The sequence below is a fragment of the Camelina sativa genome, chromosome 16, assembly GCF_030686135.1.
Source record: "Camelina sativa cultivar CO46 ecotype springtype chromosome 16, ASM3068613v1".
Taxonomy (NCBI): Eukaryota; Viridiplantae; Streptophyta; class Magnoliopsida; order Brassicales; family Brassicaceae; genus Camelina; species Camelina sativa.
Window position 1 is genome coordinate 5,554,489 of NC_141895.1, and position 16,593 is coordinate 5,571,081.

Below are 16,593 nucleotides of genomic sequence, written 5' to 3' on the forward strand. Positions count from 1 at the left end.
GAAAGGAATGGATTAATCGGGTGAAGTGTCAAAAAGAGAGAGAGTCTTCCAAGTGACTGTGAAGATCCTTAAGCTTAGATTCACTCAATAGTCTCTTTTTGTTGGAACATATGTTTTCAAACAACCAACGTACACGTCGCAGTCTATATATATCATCCTTGGTTTACTATAATAAATTACTTACTTGCTAATTACTTTTTAAAATATGGTATCACCGCACATAAGAAAAAGAAAATCTCTTTTCAAAATCTAATATCCGAAAAACAAAAAGTAAAATTGTGAATTTGGAAATTTTGTCTAAATATTTTTAATATTTTTATTTTAAACCTTTTTAAAAAGAAGTTAAGGAGTGGTTTTTACATTAATCTCCGTATATAGCAATATTAGAGTAGAGTAGTTCACTCACTGGTTTTTCTAGTCGGTTTACAACATAATAAAGTGATTTTGTAAATTTTGTAAGAGAATCGATCACTAACTAAAACCTACATGAGAACTCTTCCTCGAGTGGAAATCACTAGATCAAATAATATTTGTTTTGTTTTTATTTTTGTTGATAACAGATATGTAAAATTCAATTTTTTCCAACAATATGAACATCGGGTAATGAAATAGAGTGACAACATTACTGTTATATCGATCTTTAATCATAAAATATGAATATTTTAGTCAACTTATTAATTTTCTTAATAAATATGCATTCTTGATGTCTTTTAATCAAACATCACTTGTTCAGAAACATGAGTAAGTTTTTTAGTTTGTTGTCTCGATTATGTGTTCGTAACTAATATTTTAAGTAATTTAATCATTTTTATTGGTACAAAAGATTATATGTAGAGCTATAATCATCATAGTTAAAGCACACAATTAGTTAACTTCGAATTCACTCGGATTGTCCAACAATTGGACCAACTATAACATCAACACTCTATTTTTCTTCTTTAAATTTTGTTACCAACCATTAAGCCTACCATTTGCCTCTCTCCCTTATATATGCTCAACAATGTCCCTCTATTCACATACACCAACTTGAGAGCTTGACCAGAAAAAAAAATATATCAAACAGAAAACTATTGATTATATATATATGAAAAAACTTTTCGTTCAATATTCAAACAAATACATGGCTACGTGTGTTTTGCATTATCTTCTTGTGGCATTTCTGATTGCCATTAGTTACAACATCGATGCAGCATCGGCAGGAATTACGCGGCACTACCAGTTCGATGTAATTATAAATTAGTCTCAATATATATGAGACTAAATATGTACTTAATTACTAAATATTCTCTATTTTCTGTTTGATACAAATTATAATTTTGTTCTCCGACAGATTCAACTGAAAAACATCACAAGATTGTGCAAGACAAAAACAATCGTGACGGTCAATGGAAAATTTCCAGGGCCTAAGGTTACTGCAAGAGAAGGAGATAATCTACAGATCAAAGTTGTTAATCATGTATCCAATAACATCTCTATCCACTGGTAAACTACGTACTATTTACTTTGTAGTGATATTACAATTTCAACTCTAATTTAATTTCATTGATTTAACAGTTTTAATGTATATATATGTAGGCATGGGATCCGGCAGCTAAGGAGCGGATGGGCTGATGGACCATCATATCACTACAACAAATATGTACATTGATAGCAGACGGATATAGCTCATTTTCCGTCACTGCTATGAAAGATGAGATTTTTTTTCGCTTACTTTTTAATAGCATCTTATTAACGCTATGATAGGAAAATTATGTAGCGGGAAACAAAAGTGACTTTTGTCCGCCAATACTTAGTGAAATTATTCACTTAATCGCCAAATAAAAAAAAAACCCAAAAACTCGACACACTCTCTCTCTCTCTCTCGTTACAACCTAAGCTCAACCTAAGAAGATTTCTTCTTCTAAATTCTCTGTGTGTGCTCAAATTCTTCTAAATTTCTTATCAATTCTTCAGTTTTATCGCCGTTTGTGAAAAGCCCCAATTTCGCCGTTTGTGAAAAGCCCCAATTTCGCCCTAAATCTCCATATCCATCGCAATTGATAGCTCGAATCCATTTTTGAGGCATGTCTTTCTTCTTCCTCCTAATTTCGTTATTTGTTTCGATTATTTGTGATTTCAAACAGCTTTTGATTTCGATAAGGGTCAGATTTAGTTATCTGTTTTGTTAGGGTTCGATTTATCTAGATTTATTTCGTTATCTGTTTTTTAGGGTTCGATTATTTACAGATTTTGAGAATGTGGAGTTTCGAATCCATCTGTTTTGTTAGGGTTCGATTATTTACAGATTTGACTCAAAAATAGCTTTTGGATTTGAGTATTTGCGCCTTCATAAACTGAACGATTTTTTTTTTTTCCCAAGTGTTGGTGATTGAAATGTTGGGGAACTGAAGCTTCTCATTTCTCTGTACTCACACAACAGGTTAGTATCACTCAACCAATAGTTAAACATTATTATTACACACGAATATTGGTGATTGCTATGTTTTGTCCTTTGAGTCTGATTCGTATAAATAGTGATTAGATTAGTGAGATTTTACACAGTTAGATATTGGTTTAAGAGCATCTGTATGTGTCTGAAGTAGTGCAGTATTGTCTGAATTGTTGCTTAATGTGAGCTTTGTATAATATGTATCTCTATTTTATCTATAAAGGTTAAAATTTATATTATAACATATAATGTTGGACAAGGCATGGGTGCATCTATGCAGGTAAGGAATTATATTTCATAATTAGGTTTTATTTTGGGTTTGGATACTTTAAGATGTTCTTTTAGTTATGATTTTTTTCTTTAATTATCCATTGAAGAGCTGATCCTGGTTATAAAAGTGGAGCTTGGAAATTTGTAAGGGATGTGTCTGCGGCTTTAGGTGACATAGAAATGATAATATGTCCTTGTAAAGACTGTCGTAATGTAGTACGACAGTTAAACAGTGTTGTGGTTGAGCATCTTGTAATAAGAGGGATGGATGAGGCATACAAGGTGCATAGTGATTGGTATCATCATGGAGATGTGAAGTCAGTAGATGAATTTCAAAGTAAACCAACTCAGTGGAATGAGGAAGTTTTTGAGTTATATAAAGCTGCTGAATTTTTTGATCAAGAGTTGGCTTTTAGAGGTGACTTAGCTGACCAACCTGTGGGCGACTTAAGTGAGATTGCAGAGGGTGAGGACCAACAAGAGGATGAGTTCCTTGCAAAGATCCGGGATGCTGAAACCCCACTATACCCTAGCTGTTCAAACCACAGCAAGTTATCGGCTATTGTGACTTTGTTTAGGATTAAGACACATAATGGCTGGTCGGATAAGAGCTTCAATGAACTGCTTCAGACATTGCCAAGCATGTTGCCAGATGGTAATGTCTTTCACACATCATTGTATGATGTCAAGAAATTTTTAAAGAGCTTTCATATGGGATATGAAAAGATCGACGCATGTGTTAATGATTGCTGCCTCTTCAGAAAGAAGTTAAAGAAGCTTGATAAATGTCCCAAATGTAATGCTTCACGGTGGAAGACTAATAAGCGGACTAATGAGGTAAAGAAAGGTGTCCCACAGAAAGTATTAAGATATTTTCCAATTATACCAAGGCTGAAGAGAATGTTCAGATCAGAGGACATGGCTAAGGACTTACGGTGGCATTACACTAACAAGAGCACTGATGGAAAACTTCGACATCCAGTAGATTCTGTTACATGGGCTCAGATGAATGAGAAGTATCCTTCATTTGCAGCTGAAGAAAGGAACATACGGCTTGGGCTGTCCACAGATGGATTTAATCCATTCAACATGAAGAATAGTAATTATAGTAGCTGGCCTGTGCTATTGGTAAACTACAATTTGCCTCCTCACCTTTGTATGAAGAAGGAGAATATAATGTTGACATTATTGATTCCTGGTCCACAACAACCAGGTAATAATATTGATGTCTACCTAGAACCTCTTATTGAGGATTTGAATCATCTGTGGAAGAATGGAGAGCTAACGTATGATGCTTTTAGTAAAAGTACATTTACTCTAAAGGCAATGCTTCTCTGGACCATTAGTGATTTTCCTGCGTATGGAAATCTTGCTGGTTGTAAAGTAAAAGGTAAAATGGGATGTCCTATGTGTGGGAAAAATACTGATAGTATGTGGTTGAAGTTTAGCAGGAAACATGTCTACATGTGTCATAGAAAAGGTTTGGCTCCAACACACAGATATAGGGAAAAGAAGACTTGGTTTGATGGAAAAGTTGAGCATAGGAGAAAGTCAAGAATTTTAACTGGTCATGAAGTTCATCAGAATCTGAAAAACTTCCAAAATGATTTCGGAAATGTGAAAAAGGCTGGGATGAAGAGAAAGAGAACTGTCTATAAAGAACCAGTGTTTGACAGTGATGATGATGAAAGTGAATCCGATGAAGATGAGGAAGTAGAAGTAGATGAAGATGAGTTATCAAGGTGGAAGAAAAGATCCATTTTATTTACTCTGCCTTATTGGGAGGATCTACCAGTACGGCATAATTTGGATGTAATGCACATAGAAAAGAATGTGACTCACAGCATTGTATCCACATTGTTGCATTGTGGAAAATCTAAGGATGGTCTTAATGCTCGTAAGGATCTTCAACATCTTGGTCTAAGAAAAGAGTTGCATCCTACCACAAAAGGAAAGAGAACATATCTTCCAGCAGCACCTTGGTCTTTGTCCAAGAATGAGAAGAAGATTTTTTGCAAACGACTATTTCATTTTAAAGGTCCAGATGGATACTGTTCTAATATTTCAAGAGGAGTTTCAGTAGAAGAGTGTAAGGTAGGAGGTCTGAAATCACATGATTATCATGTCTTGATGCAACAGCTTCTCCCGGTTGCACTTAGAGGATTGTTACCAAAAGGTCCTAGAACAGCAATACTACGGCTATGCGCATTCTTCAATCATTTGTGTCAGAGAGTTATTGATATTGAGGTTATTACAGTATTGGAAGCTGAAATTGTAGAAACGCTTTGTATGTTTGAAAGGTTTTTCCCTCCAACCTTCTTTGATATCATGGTACACTTGACTGTTCATCTAGGAAGAGAAGCTAGACTAGGAGGACCTGTGCATTTTAGGTGGATGTACCCATTTGAGAGGTATATGAAAGTTCTAAAAGATTTTGTAAGAAATCCTGCAAGACCAGAGGGTTGTATAGCAGAGTCATATCTTGCAGAAGAAAGCATGCTGTTTTGTAATGAGTTTCTGAAAAAGACAACCAATGTAGAAGAAAAACCTGAGAGGAATGTAGAGTATGTGAACAGCTCTATATTAGAAGGTCGTCCAATATCAGCAGGAACGTCATTCACTCTTACTGAAATGGAGAAGAATATAGCCCATCTTGCTGTCATTCAAAATACAGCTGCCTTTGATCATTATGTGGAGTAAGTTACTTGTGTATTTCATTCCTTATAAATTATAAGGTCAAAATTATGCTGCTGATAGTTTCTTTTCGTATTTATGATTTGGTAGTATGCATTTGCAATATCTACAAGACTCAAATCCAAGGTGTAGACGTGATGCAACATATTTATGGTCTATGCATTCTAAGAATTTTGCTGCTTGGTTAAAAGGACAGGTGAGTAAAGTTATGAATTTGATGAGTCTGTTTATAAATCTATAGTAGACTCATTCATAATTTTGATTAGTCTGTTTAATTTTGTAGATATCTATTACTTCTGATGGACATGAAGACATAGTTAAATGGCTAGCATATGGTCCACGGTGTACTGCAAGGTCCTATACTGGTTATATAGTTAATGGACAACGTTTTCACACATACTCACTTGAAAGGCAGAGTCAGAACAGTGGTGTTTATTATGAGGCAACGGCTATGTGTAGATCTAGTGCTAAGGATACTTCACAAGTAGTTGATTTGGTGTCATATTATGGGAGAATTACTGACATCATATTGTTGGACTACCATGTGTTCTATGTGCCGATATTTAGATGTAACTGGGCAGTAAAAGGTAATGGAGTTAAAGTGGAAGATGGGTTCACACTTGTTAACTTAAATCAGAGCCAAGTAAGCTTTCAGAAGGATCCGTATATTCTAGCATCTCAAGCAAAGCAAGTATTTTATTCAAGTGAAGATGGATCAAGTTGGTCTGTTGTTATGAGAGGTGCTTCAAGAAGATATAGTAAAGAAGATGTTCAGTCTGGAAATGCAGATATAATTGGTCCATTGCCAGTAGATGTTGACATGGATACTGAAATGGATGAAGCTGAATATGCTAGATCTGATTGTGAAGGCATATATGTGCAAGAGTAGATTCTTGATTCATTTATATATATATATATATATATATATATATATGTTTTTGTTTATGGTTGATGTTTGTTGAATGTTGTAGATTTTATGATGTATTCTATTATATAAGTTCTACGTGATTAAGTTTCTGTTCTAAGTGATTAATTTTCTGTTTACGCAGGTGAATTAAAATGGGTGGAACTAAAAAGAAGGTTGGAGGGAAGAAGGGTGGAGGAAAAAGAAAGAGAAAGTCTAAGGATGATGACGAACCTGAGTTTATTTGTACTGTGGAGGCCCAACCTGTAGCAACAGAACAGCATGTGGAGGCCCAACCTGTAGCAACAGAACAGCATGTGGAGGAAGAGGAGCATCATTCCGAAGAACCACAAACTCAACAGCAACCAGAAGAACCAGTAGGAGAGTTTGTGTTGTCTGAAGAACATGAGCAGCCTGCTACGCGTAAAAGAAAACGAGGACCAACAAAGATGAAAAACCTAGCCAAGGATCCATCTGTTAGAGTGAAAGTTGATTACAATGTACTTGGAGTAGCGGTTGGTCCAGGGTCAGTCAAGTTGGCATCATATGTAGGGACATTGATGCGAGAACACATCCCTATCAACATACCTAACTGGAAGAAAGTGAGTCCAGATCTTAAAACACTTCTCTGGAGATCTGTTCAGGTAACAAGAATTTTTTTTTGTTTTTAAAAAGTCTCTCAATTGAACATGTTTACTTTTATAGTTATGGTGTGAGTGTAAGTGAATGCAGGCAAGGTTTGAGCTTGATGAAGATTGGCAAAGGATATCTGTGATTCACCAGATGGGACATTTGTGGCGATCACACAAGTCTGTCACGGTGAAGGCTATAAATTTGGCTGCAAATAACCAAGAGAGGATGAATTTGAGACCACCAAATATTGGTCCTGTTGATTGGCAAAAATTTGTCAAACTCAAAACTAGTGCTGCATTTAAGGTAATTACTTGTGATTATAATTGTTTAGTAGTTGATTGGTGATTAGTAATTAACATGTTTCATTATTAGGCCGTGAGTGAGAAATATAAAGCAAAAAGAAAGAATCAGATACCTCACACCACTAGTCGTAAAGGGATCAGCAGACTAACAGAAGAAATGGCAAGCATATATACTACAACTATGTTGTTTATTATTATACATAGTGCTTGTACTGTTACTGAAATTTTGTTTTCTGGAACAGAAAGCTGAAAGTGAAGATCCTTCCAGCGTGACAAGACTAGATGTTTGGATCAAGTCTCGCACCAAAAAGGATGGTACACCAGTAGATACGAATGCAGCTGATTTGATTGTAAGTCTGAATAGAGTTGTACACCAGTAAATAGTGTGTTATCGACTAGTAAAACCTGAAACTGTCTTTATGTTTTTCAGCAAAAAGCAGCTGAAATTGGTGGAAGTGATGCTCCAGCATTTTTAACAAATCCAGATGAAGATCACCTCGCCAAGCTTTTAGGACCTGACAATTCTGGTAGGCTGAGGGCAATGGGTAGAGGCATGAGTAAGACCAAATTAGCTTGTTTACAAATGCAGAGCAAGTGTATGGCTGAAATGGAAGAGCGGCAAGTAAAATTAGTAAAACAGGTCAATGCCTTGGAAAGTGAACTTGGCAGAATCAAGAATCAGGTTAGATACTTAAGAGTTCTCTACTATTCATCAGCCAGTTAGAGTAATATAAATTGATGTTATTTTTGTTTATGTTACAGAGACCAGAAGCTGAAATGGATGAAAACTCAGCTGCAAGAGTAACATATTCTTACTTCTTTTCATATCAGCTAAGTGATTCTTCTTAGTGTCGTTTATGATTCTTAGTTGCTCATGAAATTGTTGCAGAGTGTAAACAAAAGAGCACATCCTAAGTGTGTGTTTGTTGATTGGTCTGACATTGATGAAAATGTTGGTGAGGGTCGGATTCTTTCTTCTGATCCGGATGACATAGTGAATGACTGTCGTCTTGGCCCTTATGATCTCAAAGTGTTAGTTGAAGCTGCATATAAACCAGATGCATTTCTATGGAGACCTGCACAAAAGATCTTTCATATGAAAGAAGCTGTTGGACATATAATCGCATGGCCAACTGATAAGTGTAGACTGGTAGACAACAACATCCAAATGGAAGACATTGCCCCTATGGTATTTATAATTTCTAGCAATGTGTTAGCAATGTATTACCCCTGTCTATAATGCTAATTAATTATATTGGATTTGTTTACTGATTGTGTTTAACAGGGTATACAAGGAAACAAATGTAAACTATTGGATTTGTCTAAGGGTGACGTCATTGTTGCTGAGGGGCGTTGGGAGACACAAGAACCAAGTGCGTTGGTTAACGGAATTCCTCTTGGACCAAAAGCAGTTAAAGTATTTGTGGATTCAGTAAAGCAGCCTGATACATCACTATGGAGACCTACAGCTGAAATGTCATTTCTTGAGGACTGTTTGATGGCTTACGTATCTTGGCCCCTGAGTAAGGTTGATTTTGAAAATCCCTCAACTCCAACTGGTCAGAATGCTACATCACATGCTTCTTTGTCTGCATCAAAGGCCAAGTCTGCAGCCACAGCTTCTAAGTCTGCTACAGAGTCCAAAACTTCAGCAACAGCTTCAAAGGCTGCATCGCAGGCCAAATCTGCATCTATGTCTTCTAAGTCTGCATCTGGTTCTGAGTCTCCTGTTGATGATGCAACGGGTCCAATATCACCAATAAAGAATACTTTACCATCACAGTCTCCTCTCAGGAAGTCTCCAGTAAGTGTTTTCATATGTTATGAAGTTGTTTTTGTTAATTATATGATGACTGATGGTTTATATTGTAAACATGGCAGCGCATTAATAAAGTTATTTCCAAGGAGAATAAGAAGTGCAAGTTGATGGATTTAACTGAAAAGAATAGGGTTGTGGCTGAAGGACGATGGGGAACAAATGATCCAGAACATAAGGTTCACTTTACTCGCTTGGGTTCTAATGCAGTTAAAGTGTGGATAGATGTTGTGAAGGTGAAAAATGTAAAAGTTTGGAGGCCATCCGATGAAATAGAGATTATTGAAGATGCACTTAGCTCCTGCATTGCTTGGCCAGAGAACAAGGTCATTATGTCTTAAACTGATGGTTTTATTGTGTAATGTTAAGTACTTGAGATTGCTTGTTTATTTTGGATGTTCTTGAGACTTTGATGGTAAACTGATGTTCTTGAGACTTTTGTTATGTATTTTGGATCTGAGACGTTTATTAATCAGATTTTATGAGATTTTATAAAACAGGTTATGTGTGCTATAATCACATATCAGAAAATGCTATAAAAGTACAGGTAAACGTTATGATAAAAGAATATACCATAGCACAGTAAACAAGATAAAACAGCATTTCGCAACAGCTATATTAGATATGTATAACATAGCACGAAAAATTAAATATTGTATAAATTTTTGCAAAATTATAATCTTGATAATACAGCAGTTTATTAGAGCTATGCTATAAAACTATAACATAGCACGAAAAAACAAATGTTGTATAAATTTTTTCAAAATTATGATCTTGATAATATAGCAATTTCTTAAAGCTATGTTATATTTTTATAACATAGCATACGTAATAAGTGCTATTGTATATGGGGTACATATAATAACAGTGCCCTAAAACAGCGCTCATGAAAACGCTATCAAAGACCTATGATAGCGTTTTTCTCTGGTTAACAATGTGCATATTTGTTGTAGTGTATGTAACACAATGTCCAATTCGGACCGGACAAAGTTATGTTTACAACTTCACGGTGACCGGACAAAGAGGAACCTTGTGGTGGCATGCACATATTCAATGGATGAGAGCCACCGTGTATGGACCCTTGATCATTCTCCCTAAACTCCATCAGTCTTACCCGTTTCCCAAACCCTACAAACAAGTCCCTATAATCTTTGGTAATATATTTTTGGACCATCAATGTTTAGTGGTTTTTAGATTTTGGTTTTTAGTTTTTAGTTTTTACAAAAAGAAAAAAAGAGAAAATATCTAAATGGATCATTGAAAAAAGAGTGAGAAACACACATATTTGGTTTTTTAGATTCTGACTGAAGGTTGGTGAAAAACTCCAAAAATCAGATTCCCTACTTTTTTTTAAGACTACTTTCACAAAAAACTTGATTAGGTAAAATATGAGCTTTTGAAAAACTAAATCCAAAATCTTGTTCTAAAAACCGAAAACAATCAAAGCCTTAATCTTTTTAAGAAATAGATGACAGATAAAAAATATTGAACAATTGATTTTTTTTTTTTTTTTTTTTAATTTTAACTTGTCTATAGGTGAGTGGTTTAATGCTGATCCTCAAGCAGTGCTACAACAAGCTCTTCAGACGGGTGGAGGTCCTAATGCCTCTGATGCTCATACGTTTAATGGACTTCCCGGCCCATTATACAATTGCTCTACAAAAGGTAATCATCATCATCCTTTCTCTTTTTTATGTCAATGTCCAAACCAAGACGCCATTGTAAGTTTTGTAACACTTGATACTTTTTAGACGCATACAAACTGATGGTGAAACCTGGAAAGACGTATCTACTACGACTGATTAATGCTGCACTCAATGACGAACTCTTCTTTACCATAGCCAATCATACCTTGACGGTTGTTGAAGCTGATGCTAGCTACGTTAAACCATTCCAAACCAACATCGTGCTTCTTGGTCCGGGCCAAACCACCAACGTACTACTCAAAACGAAACCTAGTAATCCAAATGCTACCTTCTACATGTTGGCAAGACCATACTTCACGGGCCAAGGAACAATAGACAATACAACCGTTGCGGGGATTCTCCAATACCAGCCTCATTCCAAATCTTCTAAGAACCTTTCTATTATTAAACCATCTCTCCCTCCCATCAATAGTACAAGCTACGCCGCAAATTTCACAAAAATGTTTAGAAGTTTGGCGAGTTCTACATTTCCGGCTAACGTGCCAAAAAGCGTGGACAAGAATTATTTCTTTACAGTCGGTTTAGGAACCAACCCTTGTCCTAAAAACCAAACATGCCAAGGACCAACGAATACGACGAAATTCGCAGCATCTATCAACAACGTGTCTTTCATCTTACCAAACAAGACTTCCCTACTACAATCATACTTCACTGGCAAGTCTAAGAGTGTTTTCATGACTGATTTCCCAAGTGCCCCTATTTTCCCATTTAATTACACGGGTACGCCACCAAACAATACAATGGTCTCAAGAGGGACCAAAGTTGTGGTCTTGAAGTACAACACAACTGTTGAGTTGGTGTTACAGGGCACTAGCATCTTGGGTATTGAGGCCCACCCTATTCATCTTCATGGCTTCAACTTTTATGTGGTGGGTCAAGGGTTCGGCAATTTTAATCCGGCCAGTGATCCAAAACAGTACAATCTAGTCGATCCCGTCGAACGAAACACCATCAATGTTCCTTCCGGTGGTTGGGTCGCCATCCGCTTCCTTGCCGATAATCCCGGTAAAAATTTATGAATATATATATATTTTGTTGATAACATGTTACATGTATTGTATAGTTTTGAATTTAGTTGGTGAGAAATTGATACAAGAGTAACTTTGATGGTTTAATGGTATGCTCAAATTACGTGTTTATTTATATAATTGATTGATGGTGACAGGTGTGTGGTTGATGCATTGCCACATTGACATACATTTGAGTTGGGGTCTGACCATGGCTTGGGTGGTTTCGGACGGTGACCTTCCAAATCAGAAGCTCCTTCCTCCACCCTCAGATTTACCTAAATGTTGACCCTGACCGATCCAAATGCCTCTGCAAATGCCACATCACCTTTTTCTCCCCCTCTCTTTAATGATATATTCCCTCAAAATCAAAATATGTGTTTTTCTTTCTTTTTTTTTTTTTCTTTTTTTTCTTCTTTAGTAGTTTTGTGTGTTTCAATTGTTATCACCTGAGAGAGTTCTGAGTATATTTTATTTTTGTTTCCCTCTATTTTCTTGTAAGAAGAGTGAGTGACCTGAAGAAGAACAACAGTCGCGGTAATAATTTCTATGTACGATATTTTGACGCAAATTAAATAATTTTTAAGTTTAGTATCAACGAAAAAGGCATTAGCACAAATCTGCAATGCTCGTGATCTTTTTTTTTTTAATTAAACGTAACGTTTTTGTCTATGATAATGACAAAAGATGGATGGAGTCGTTGAAAAACTTTTCATTGGATTCTCACTATAATATTATTCCAAACTTTTCCCCTTAATAAAGTTAAAAGATAGATTTCATTTCATGGCAATAATGCCGACTAGTTTCTTAAGTAGATATATAACTGTTAATTTATACATAATATAGTAATTTATCCTAAGTTTGTGTATTGATCGACTAGGTTGTATTGATATTGTATAATTTAGAGATACGTTTATTGATATTAACGAGTTTTTCATTTGGCAAGAGGGAATCTTTCTTCCATTAAAGAGACAAAAACTCAGAAAGCAAACAGAAAAAATACTGCCACCAAATACTGCCATAAAATGCAAAAAGGAATATAATAATATTAATTAAAAAAAGCTAAGAAAAAACAAAATTCGAGTAGAGTTCCAGACATTATTGGTGTTTGCAAGATCTACAGCATCATATGCCATTATTTTGATAATATTCTTATCATCATTATCATATTGACATTAACTTGACTCCATTATCGTCTTGTAATCAAGAATAAGTTAAAAGAAAAGCTTCAGATCTTTGACTAGATGATATGAATCATGAATCCATTTTTAAAATGATTAAGATATCAAATACAAGTTAGGAGTATTATTTATTTATAATAATAATAATAATAAAAACATTAGATTGGAGAGACTGAGTTTGTTAAATTGTTTCAATGCTTTTTGAAGAGACCTTGAAAAATGACTTTTCAGTGAAAAATCCTAACAAAAACACTGTACTTCATGATACACTAATCCTCAAAATGTAAATACTTTAAATACTTCATGATACACTAATTAATCTTCATGATATTATATTTCTATATTTTGAATCTAAACAAAAACATCAATAATTCTTATCATAATGTAAAAGACTTGCATCAATGATACATATACACACATGTCTATGACTGTGTGTATATATGTAGCATATGCAAGTCATATCATTGAAAATAGAGCATAGAAACCCTAAGTTTTAAACAAAATCTCTTCTTACAATGTACTTGTATGGAAACCCTTAATAATATCAAACTGATCTAATTACAAGGATTAAAAAAAAAAAAGAAGAAGAAGAAGAAGAAGATCTAATTAAGAATCTCCATGTTTGTGCCAACAAACAAGCATAGCCACACACCTTCTCATGATGTAAAACCTTGCCTTCTGTTCTTTAGCCAAGCTGCTATATTTCTGAGTGATGGAAGAGGAAGAAGAAGATCTTCTCTCTTTTCTTGAGAAGCTTCTTGAGATTGAAGAGGAAGAAGAAGAGGAAGAGGAGGAAGAAGGGATAGAGCATTTAGTAGATGAACTCCTTACGAATATTGGAGACTTGGTGGAGGAAGCACTTGTTGAGAAGCTTCTAGAAAACTTTGACTTAGAGGAAGAAGAAGAAGAAGAAGCTGTTGTCTCTTTCTTCGACAGCTTCCACTTCTCCTCCATCAATAAATGTATGCTTCTGCAGAGTGATTCGGATTCAGATTCAGATGAATGGAGTCTTTAAGTGTATTTCTTTTGTATTTGATTGTAAGTTTGTGGTGATTGAACTCGAAGAAGAAAGTGATTCAGAGAGAGAGAGAGAGAAGCAGAGGAAGTGAGAGTGTCTCTTTGCTTATTATATATGGTGCTTCTTTAGTAATACTTCTAAATAAATCAATTGAGATAACAACGATGGCAAAAACAATCACTGGAAAAAATAATTTTTTTGTTATTATAGTTTAATATCTTAATTAGCTCGTCATGAGGTATGCACATTTTTCCATCGAGTTAGGAACTATTTAGTGTCCCACTTTTATTTACATTATCTAGATTTCTTATGTCTTATAGAACTATTTTGGTTCAACTATGATTAAAGATTCTGCCCCCAAAAAAAAAAAAAAAAAAAAACTATGATCAAAGATCAGTATAATTAATTAGTCTGATTAGCTTGTAAATTAGTACCTCGTTACTATATATATATTGAAACGTTGAACAAATTAAGTGGTTTCCGAAAAGTAAAATTTGTGGTTTTCAAAAAGTTCTTTATCCTAGAAAATTAAATCTCAAAAGGTGGTGTACTTAACATCTTTTTACACTATTTACGGTAACATCTATGATAATTCGTCACTTTTAATTTAATTTTTTTTTTGTCAGCATCTTCTCTAGTTTAACTTTTTAAGTAGTAAGGATATATATGCATGTTTTGATAGAAAATTTATGATAAACAGTATCAATGAAAAAATTGTGAATACCTTACCATTTCCTTTTTATATACGGCAAATGGCAATTAGTTTTTTTGGGGGTATACAGAATCCACAAGGTTTGGGGATGTGGGCTTTCTTACTTAGCGTTGACGATATAGTTAATGCTTTGATTAATGGAATTTGTATTAGCTAGAGAGATTCCGACGTATGTATCTTTAAAGTGAATTATTTCATATCTAAGGTGGCAAATTTGGATTGGTTGGATCTTCTTGAACTCAAGGTCTTATTCTTACTACCACCACAAGATCTACACATTGTCGAAATCCTCTTCTTGAGATCTGCCATTAATGTTGGAGGAACCAATGTCGTACGTTTATATGCATGTATAATGTATTACATAAATATTATTAGTAAGACATACATCTCTATATATAGTATAGATATATGCACAATTATAATCTTCATTTAAAGTCGTCACATGAGAGAGAGAGATCCCAACATGGAGCACGAGAAAATTTATCGGTATTGCTTTTCATATCAGTGTGTATATATATGTACGCATATGTTTCTTCCTATTAATTTATATGATTGAAATAATATGTATCTCCTATATATTATTGCCACAGTGGGACAGGAATCACAAGAAATAATGTGGAGGAGGAATATAATAGTTAAAAATATAATGGTCTAGGTCTATCTAGTAGACTTAAAGGGATTATTATGGATTTTACCACTTTTTATTCCAATTATTTTGAATCTGCCATTTTCTTTAATATTTTAGATTTGCCGCTTTTCACTTCAATATATATATATATATATATTTTTGATTTTTTTTTGCTAAAAACATACTTTATAAAAAATACTTAACTCTATGAATAAAATGAACCAAAAAAACCCCAAACATAATGTGTAAAATTATGTTTAAAAATCTTGAAAAAATGGCAAATTTATAAGATTTTAGCCAAACTGGCAAAATCTACAAATACCACTAATAAAAGTGGCTTTTTCATAATTAATTTTAGACTTCAAACTGTTGACAAAAAAAGAAAGTAGTAGAGTTAAAATTTCTTGAAATGAATCATACAAACGAGTATAGAAGATCCAGTAGAGAGAATTCTGTTTCAAATGAAAAAGACTTATGTTTTAAGATTTTCACAAATTTTAAAAAACTATTTGAAAAATCAAATATAACTCCATTTTTAATTTAACACAAAATATGTATAAAATATACAAAAAATATATTTTTATATATAGAAAATTGAAAATATTCATTTTAGTGAGGAGTTGTAGAATTTTTTAGCTATCCTTCTCTCGACTTTATTATCCTGATAAACTCTTGAATATGTAATTTAGTAAACGATTATCTGGAGTTTTAATTTACCAACATATCATTTATATATAGTCTTGTATCTTAAGATTAGAAAAAACAACTTGGAAAAATTTTTTTTTTTCAGAAGAAATATATATATTCAACTAATTTTTTTATAATAAAAATGTTGTGAACAGTTGAAAATGGTAGCAGCAAAATACTAATACTTCATAATTTACGCAAGGGTTTTCAGCCGTCGAGGAAGAAATATGAGAAAAATAAGTAAATTTAGATCTGTTTTTTCTTATCGCAACAATGTTGCATGGGCAGCGAGAGTCAAGTTTGAGGCAGAGTATAAAGACTCGCCAAACAAAGGCGATAATGAACATTAGAATTTGTTGCGGCGTTGTTATGATTTCTAACAACATGAAGTTTTCGTGAATCCTAAATAAGTTCCTTATCGTAGTTTTCCCAGTTGTTTTTGTCGGTATTGACAAAAATTCGATTTTGTTGAATTTTCGTCCGTTGTTACCAAATCAAAAAATTCATCGCATTTTCAGTGGTGAAAGTTTTGGATTTCTTCAAGAAACTAAATCACCAATATTGACTAGATTCCTATCCGATTTTTTTGAGGAGTTGTGGAACTTGC

General features: G+C 34.2%; 2 protein-coding genes and 2 pseudogenes across 5 annotated transcripts; 3 read left to right on the forward strand and 1 right to left on the reverse strand.

Moving 5' to 3' along the window:
- The first annotated feature begins 882 nt into the window (after positions 1–882).
- Positions 883–9,544, forward strand: LOC104730266 (uncharacterized). Of its 2 annotated transcripts, XM_087492971.1 has the most exons (13): positions 974–1,225; positions 1,331–1,482; positions 1,576–2,061; positions 2,360–2,419; positions 6,442–6,940; positions 7,029–7,232; positions 7,302–7,391; positions 7,474–7,581; positions 7,662–7,913; positions 7,994–8,032; positions 8,121–8,420; positions 8,517–9,035; positions 9,113–9,544. In XM_087492971.1, exons 5-13 carry the CDS (start codon positions 6,452–6,454, stop codon positions 9,386–9,388), a joined length of 2,277 nt encoding a protein of 758 aa, XP_087349097.1. In that variant the 5' UTR covers positions 974–1,225; positions 1,331–1,482; positions 1,576–2,061; positions 2,360–2,419; positions 6,442–6,451; the 3' UTR covers positions 9,389–9,544. The 2 variants fall into 2 exon arrangements, with proteins under 2 accessions (XP_087349096.1, XP_087349097.1); XM_087492970.1 differs by lacking the exon at positions 2,360–2,419 and having other exon boundaries at positions 883–1,225.
- On the forward strand, positions 2,588–5,903 carry LOC104731022 (uncharacterized; annotated as a pseudogene). The gene is made up of 4 exons (XR_015585081.1): positions 2,588–2,708; positions 2,806–5,394; positions 5,483–5,588; positions 5,676–5,903. The product of XR_015585081.1 is annotated as an uncharacterized LOC104731022 (transcript).
- LOC104753429 (laccase-2-like) lies at positions 2,806–12,365 on the forward strand. Of its 2 annotated transcripts, none has more exons than XM_087492973.1 (4): positions 2,806–3,136; positions 9,626–10,001; positions 10,761–11,758; positions 11,919–12,365. In XM_087492973.1, the coding sequence occupies exons 3-4, from the start codon at positions 10,813–10,815 to the stop codon at positions 12,047–12,049; spliced, it is 1,077 nt and encodes a 358-aa protein (XP_087349099.1). In that variant the 5' UTR covers positions 2,806–3,136; positions 9,626–10,001; positions 10,761–10,812; the 3' UTR covers positions 12,050–12,365. The 2 variants fall into 2 exon arrangements, with proteins under 2 accessions (XP_087349099.1, XP_087349098.1); XM_087492972.1 differs by lacking the exons at positions 2,806–3,136; positions 9,626–10,001 and adding exons at positions 10,009–10,201; positions 10,584–10,712 and having other exon boundaries at positions 10,799–11,758.
- Positions 12,366–13,321: 956 nt separating this feature from the next.
- On the reverse strand, positions 13,322–14,075 carry LOC104700598 (small polypeptide DEVIL 13 pseudogene; annotated as a pseudogene).
- Between the last annotated feature and the right edge of the window lie 2,518 nt (positions 14,076–16,593).

Bases quoted from the DNA above. Each gene is read 5' to 3' on its own strand.
- LOC104730266 (XM_087492970.1), top strand. From the start codon at position 6,452: ATGGGTGGAACTAAAAAGAAGGTTGGAGGGAAGAAGGGTGGAGGAAAA. The intron at 8,421-8,516 runs GTATTTATAATT...TGTGTTTAACAG, and splicing joins TGGAAGACATTGCCCCTATG to GGTATACAAGGAAACAAATG. The intron at 9,036-9,112 runs GTAAGTGTTTTC...TAAACATGGCAG, and splicing joins CTCCTCTCAGGAAGTCTCCA to CGCATTAATAAAGTTATTTC.
- LOC104753429 (XM_087492972.1), top strand. From the start codon at position 10,105: ATGAGAGCCACCGTGTATGGACCCTTGATCATTCTCCCTAAACTCCAT. The intron at 10,713-10,798 runs GTAATCATCATC...GATACTTTTTAG, and splicing joins ATACAATTGCTCTACAAAAG to ACGCATACAAACTGATGGTG. The intron at 11,759-11,918 runs GTAAAAATTTAT...TGATGGTGACAG, and splicing joins CTTCCTTGCCGATAATCCCG to GTGTGTGGTTGATGCATTGC.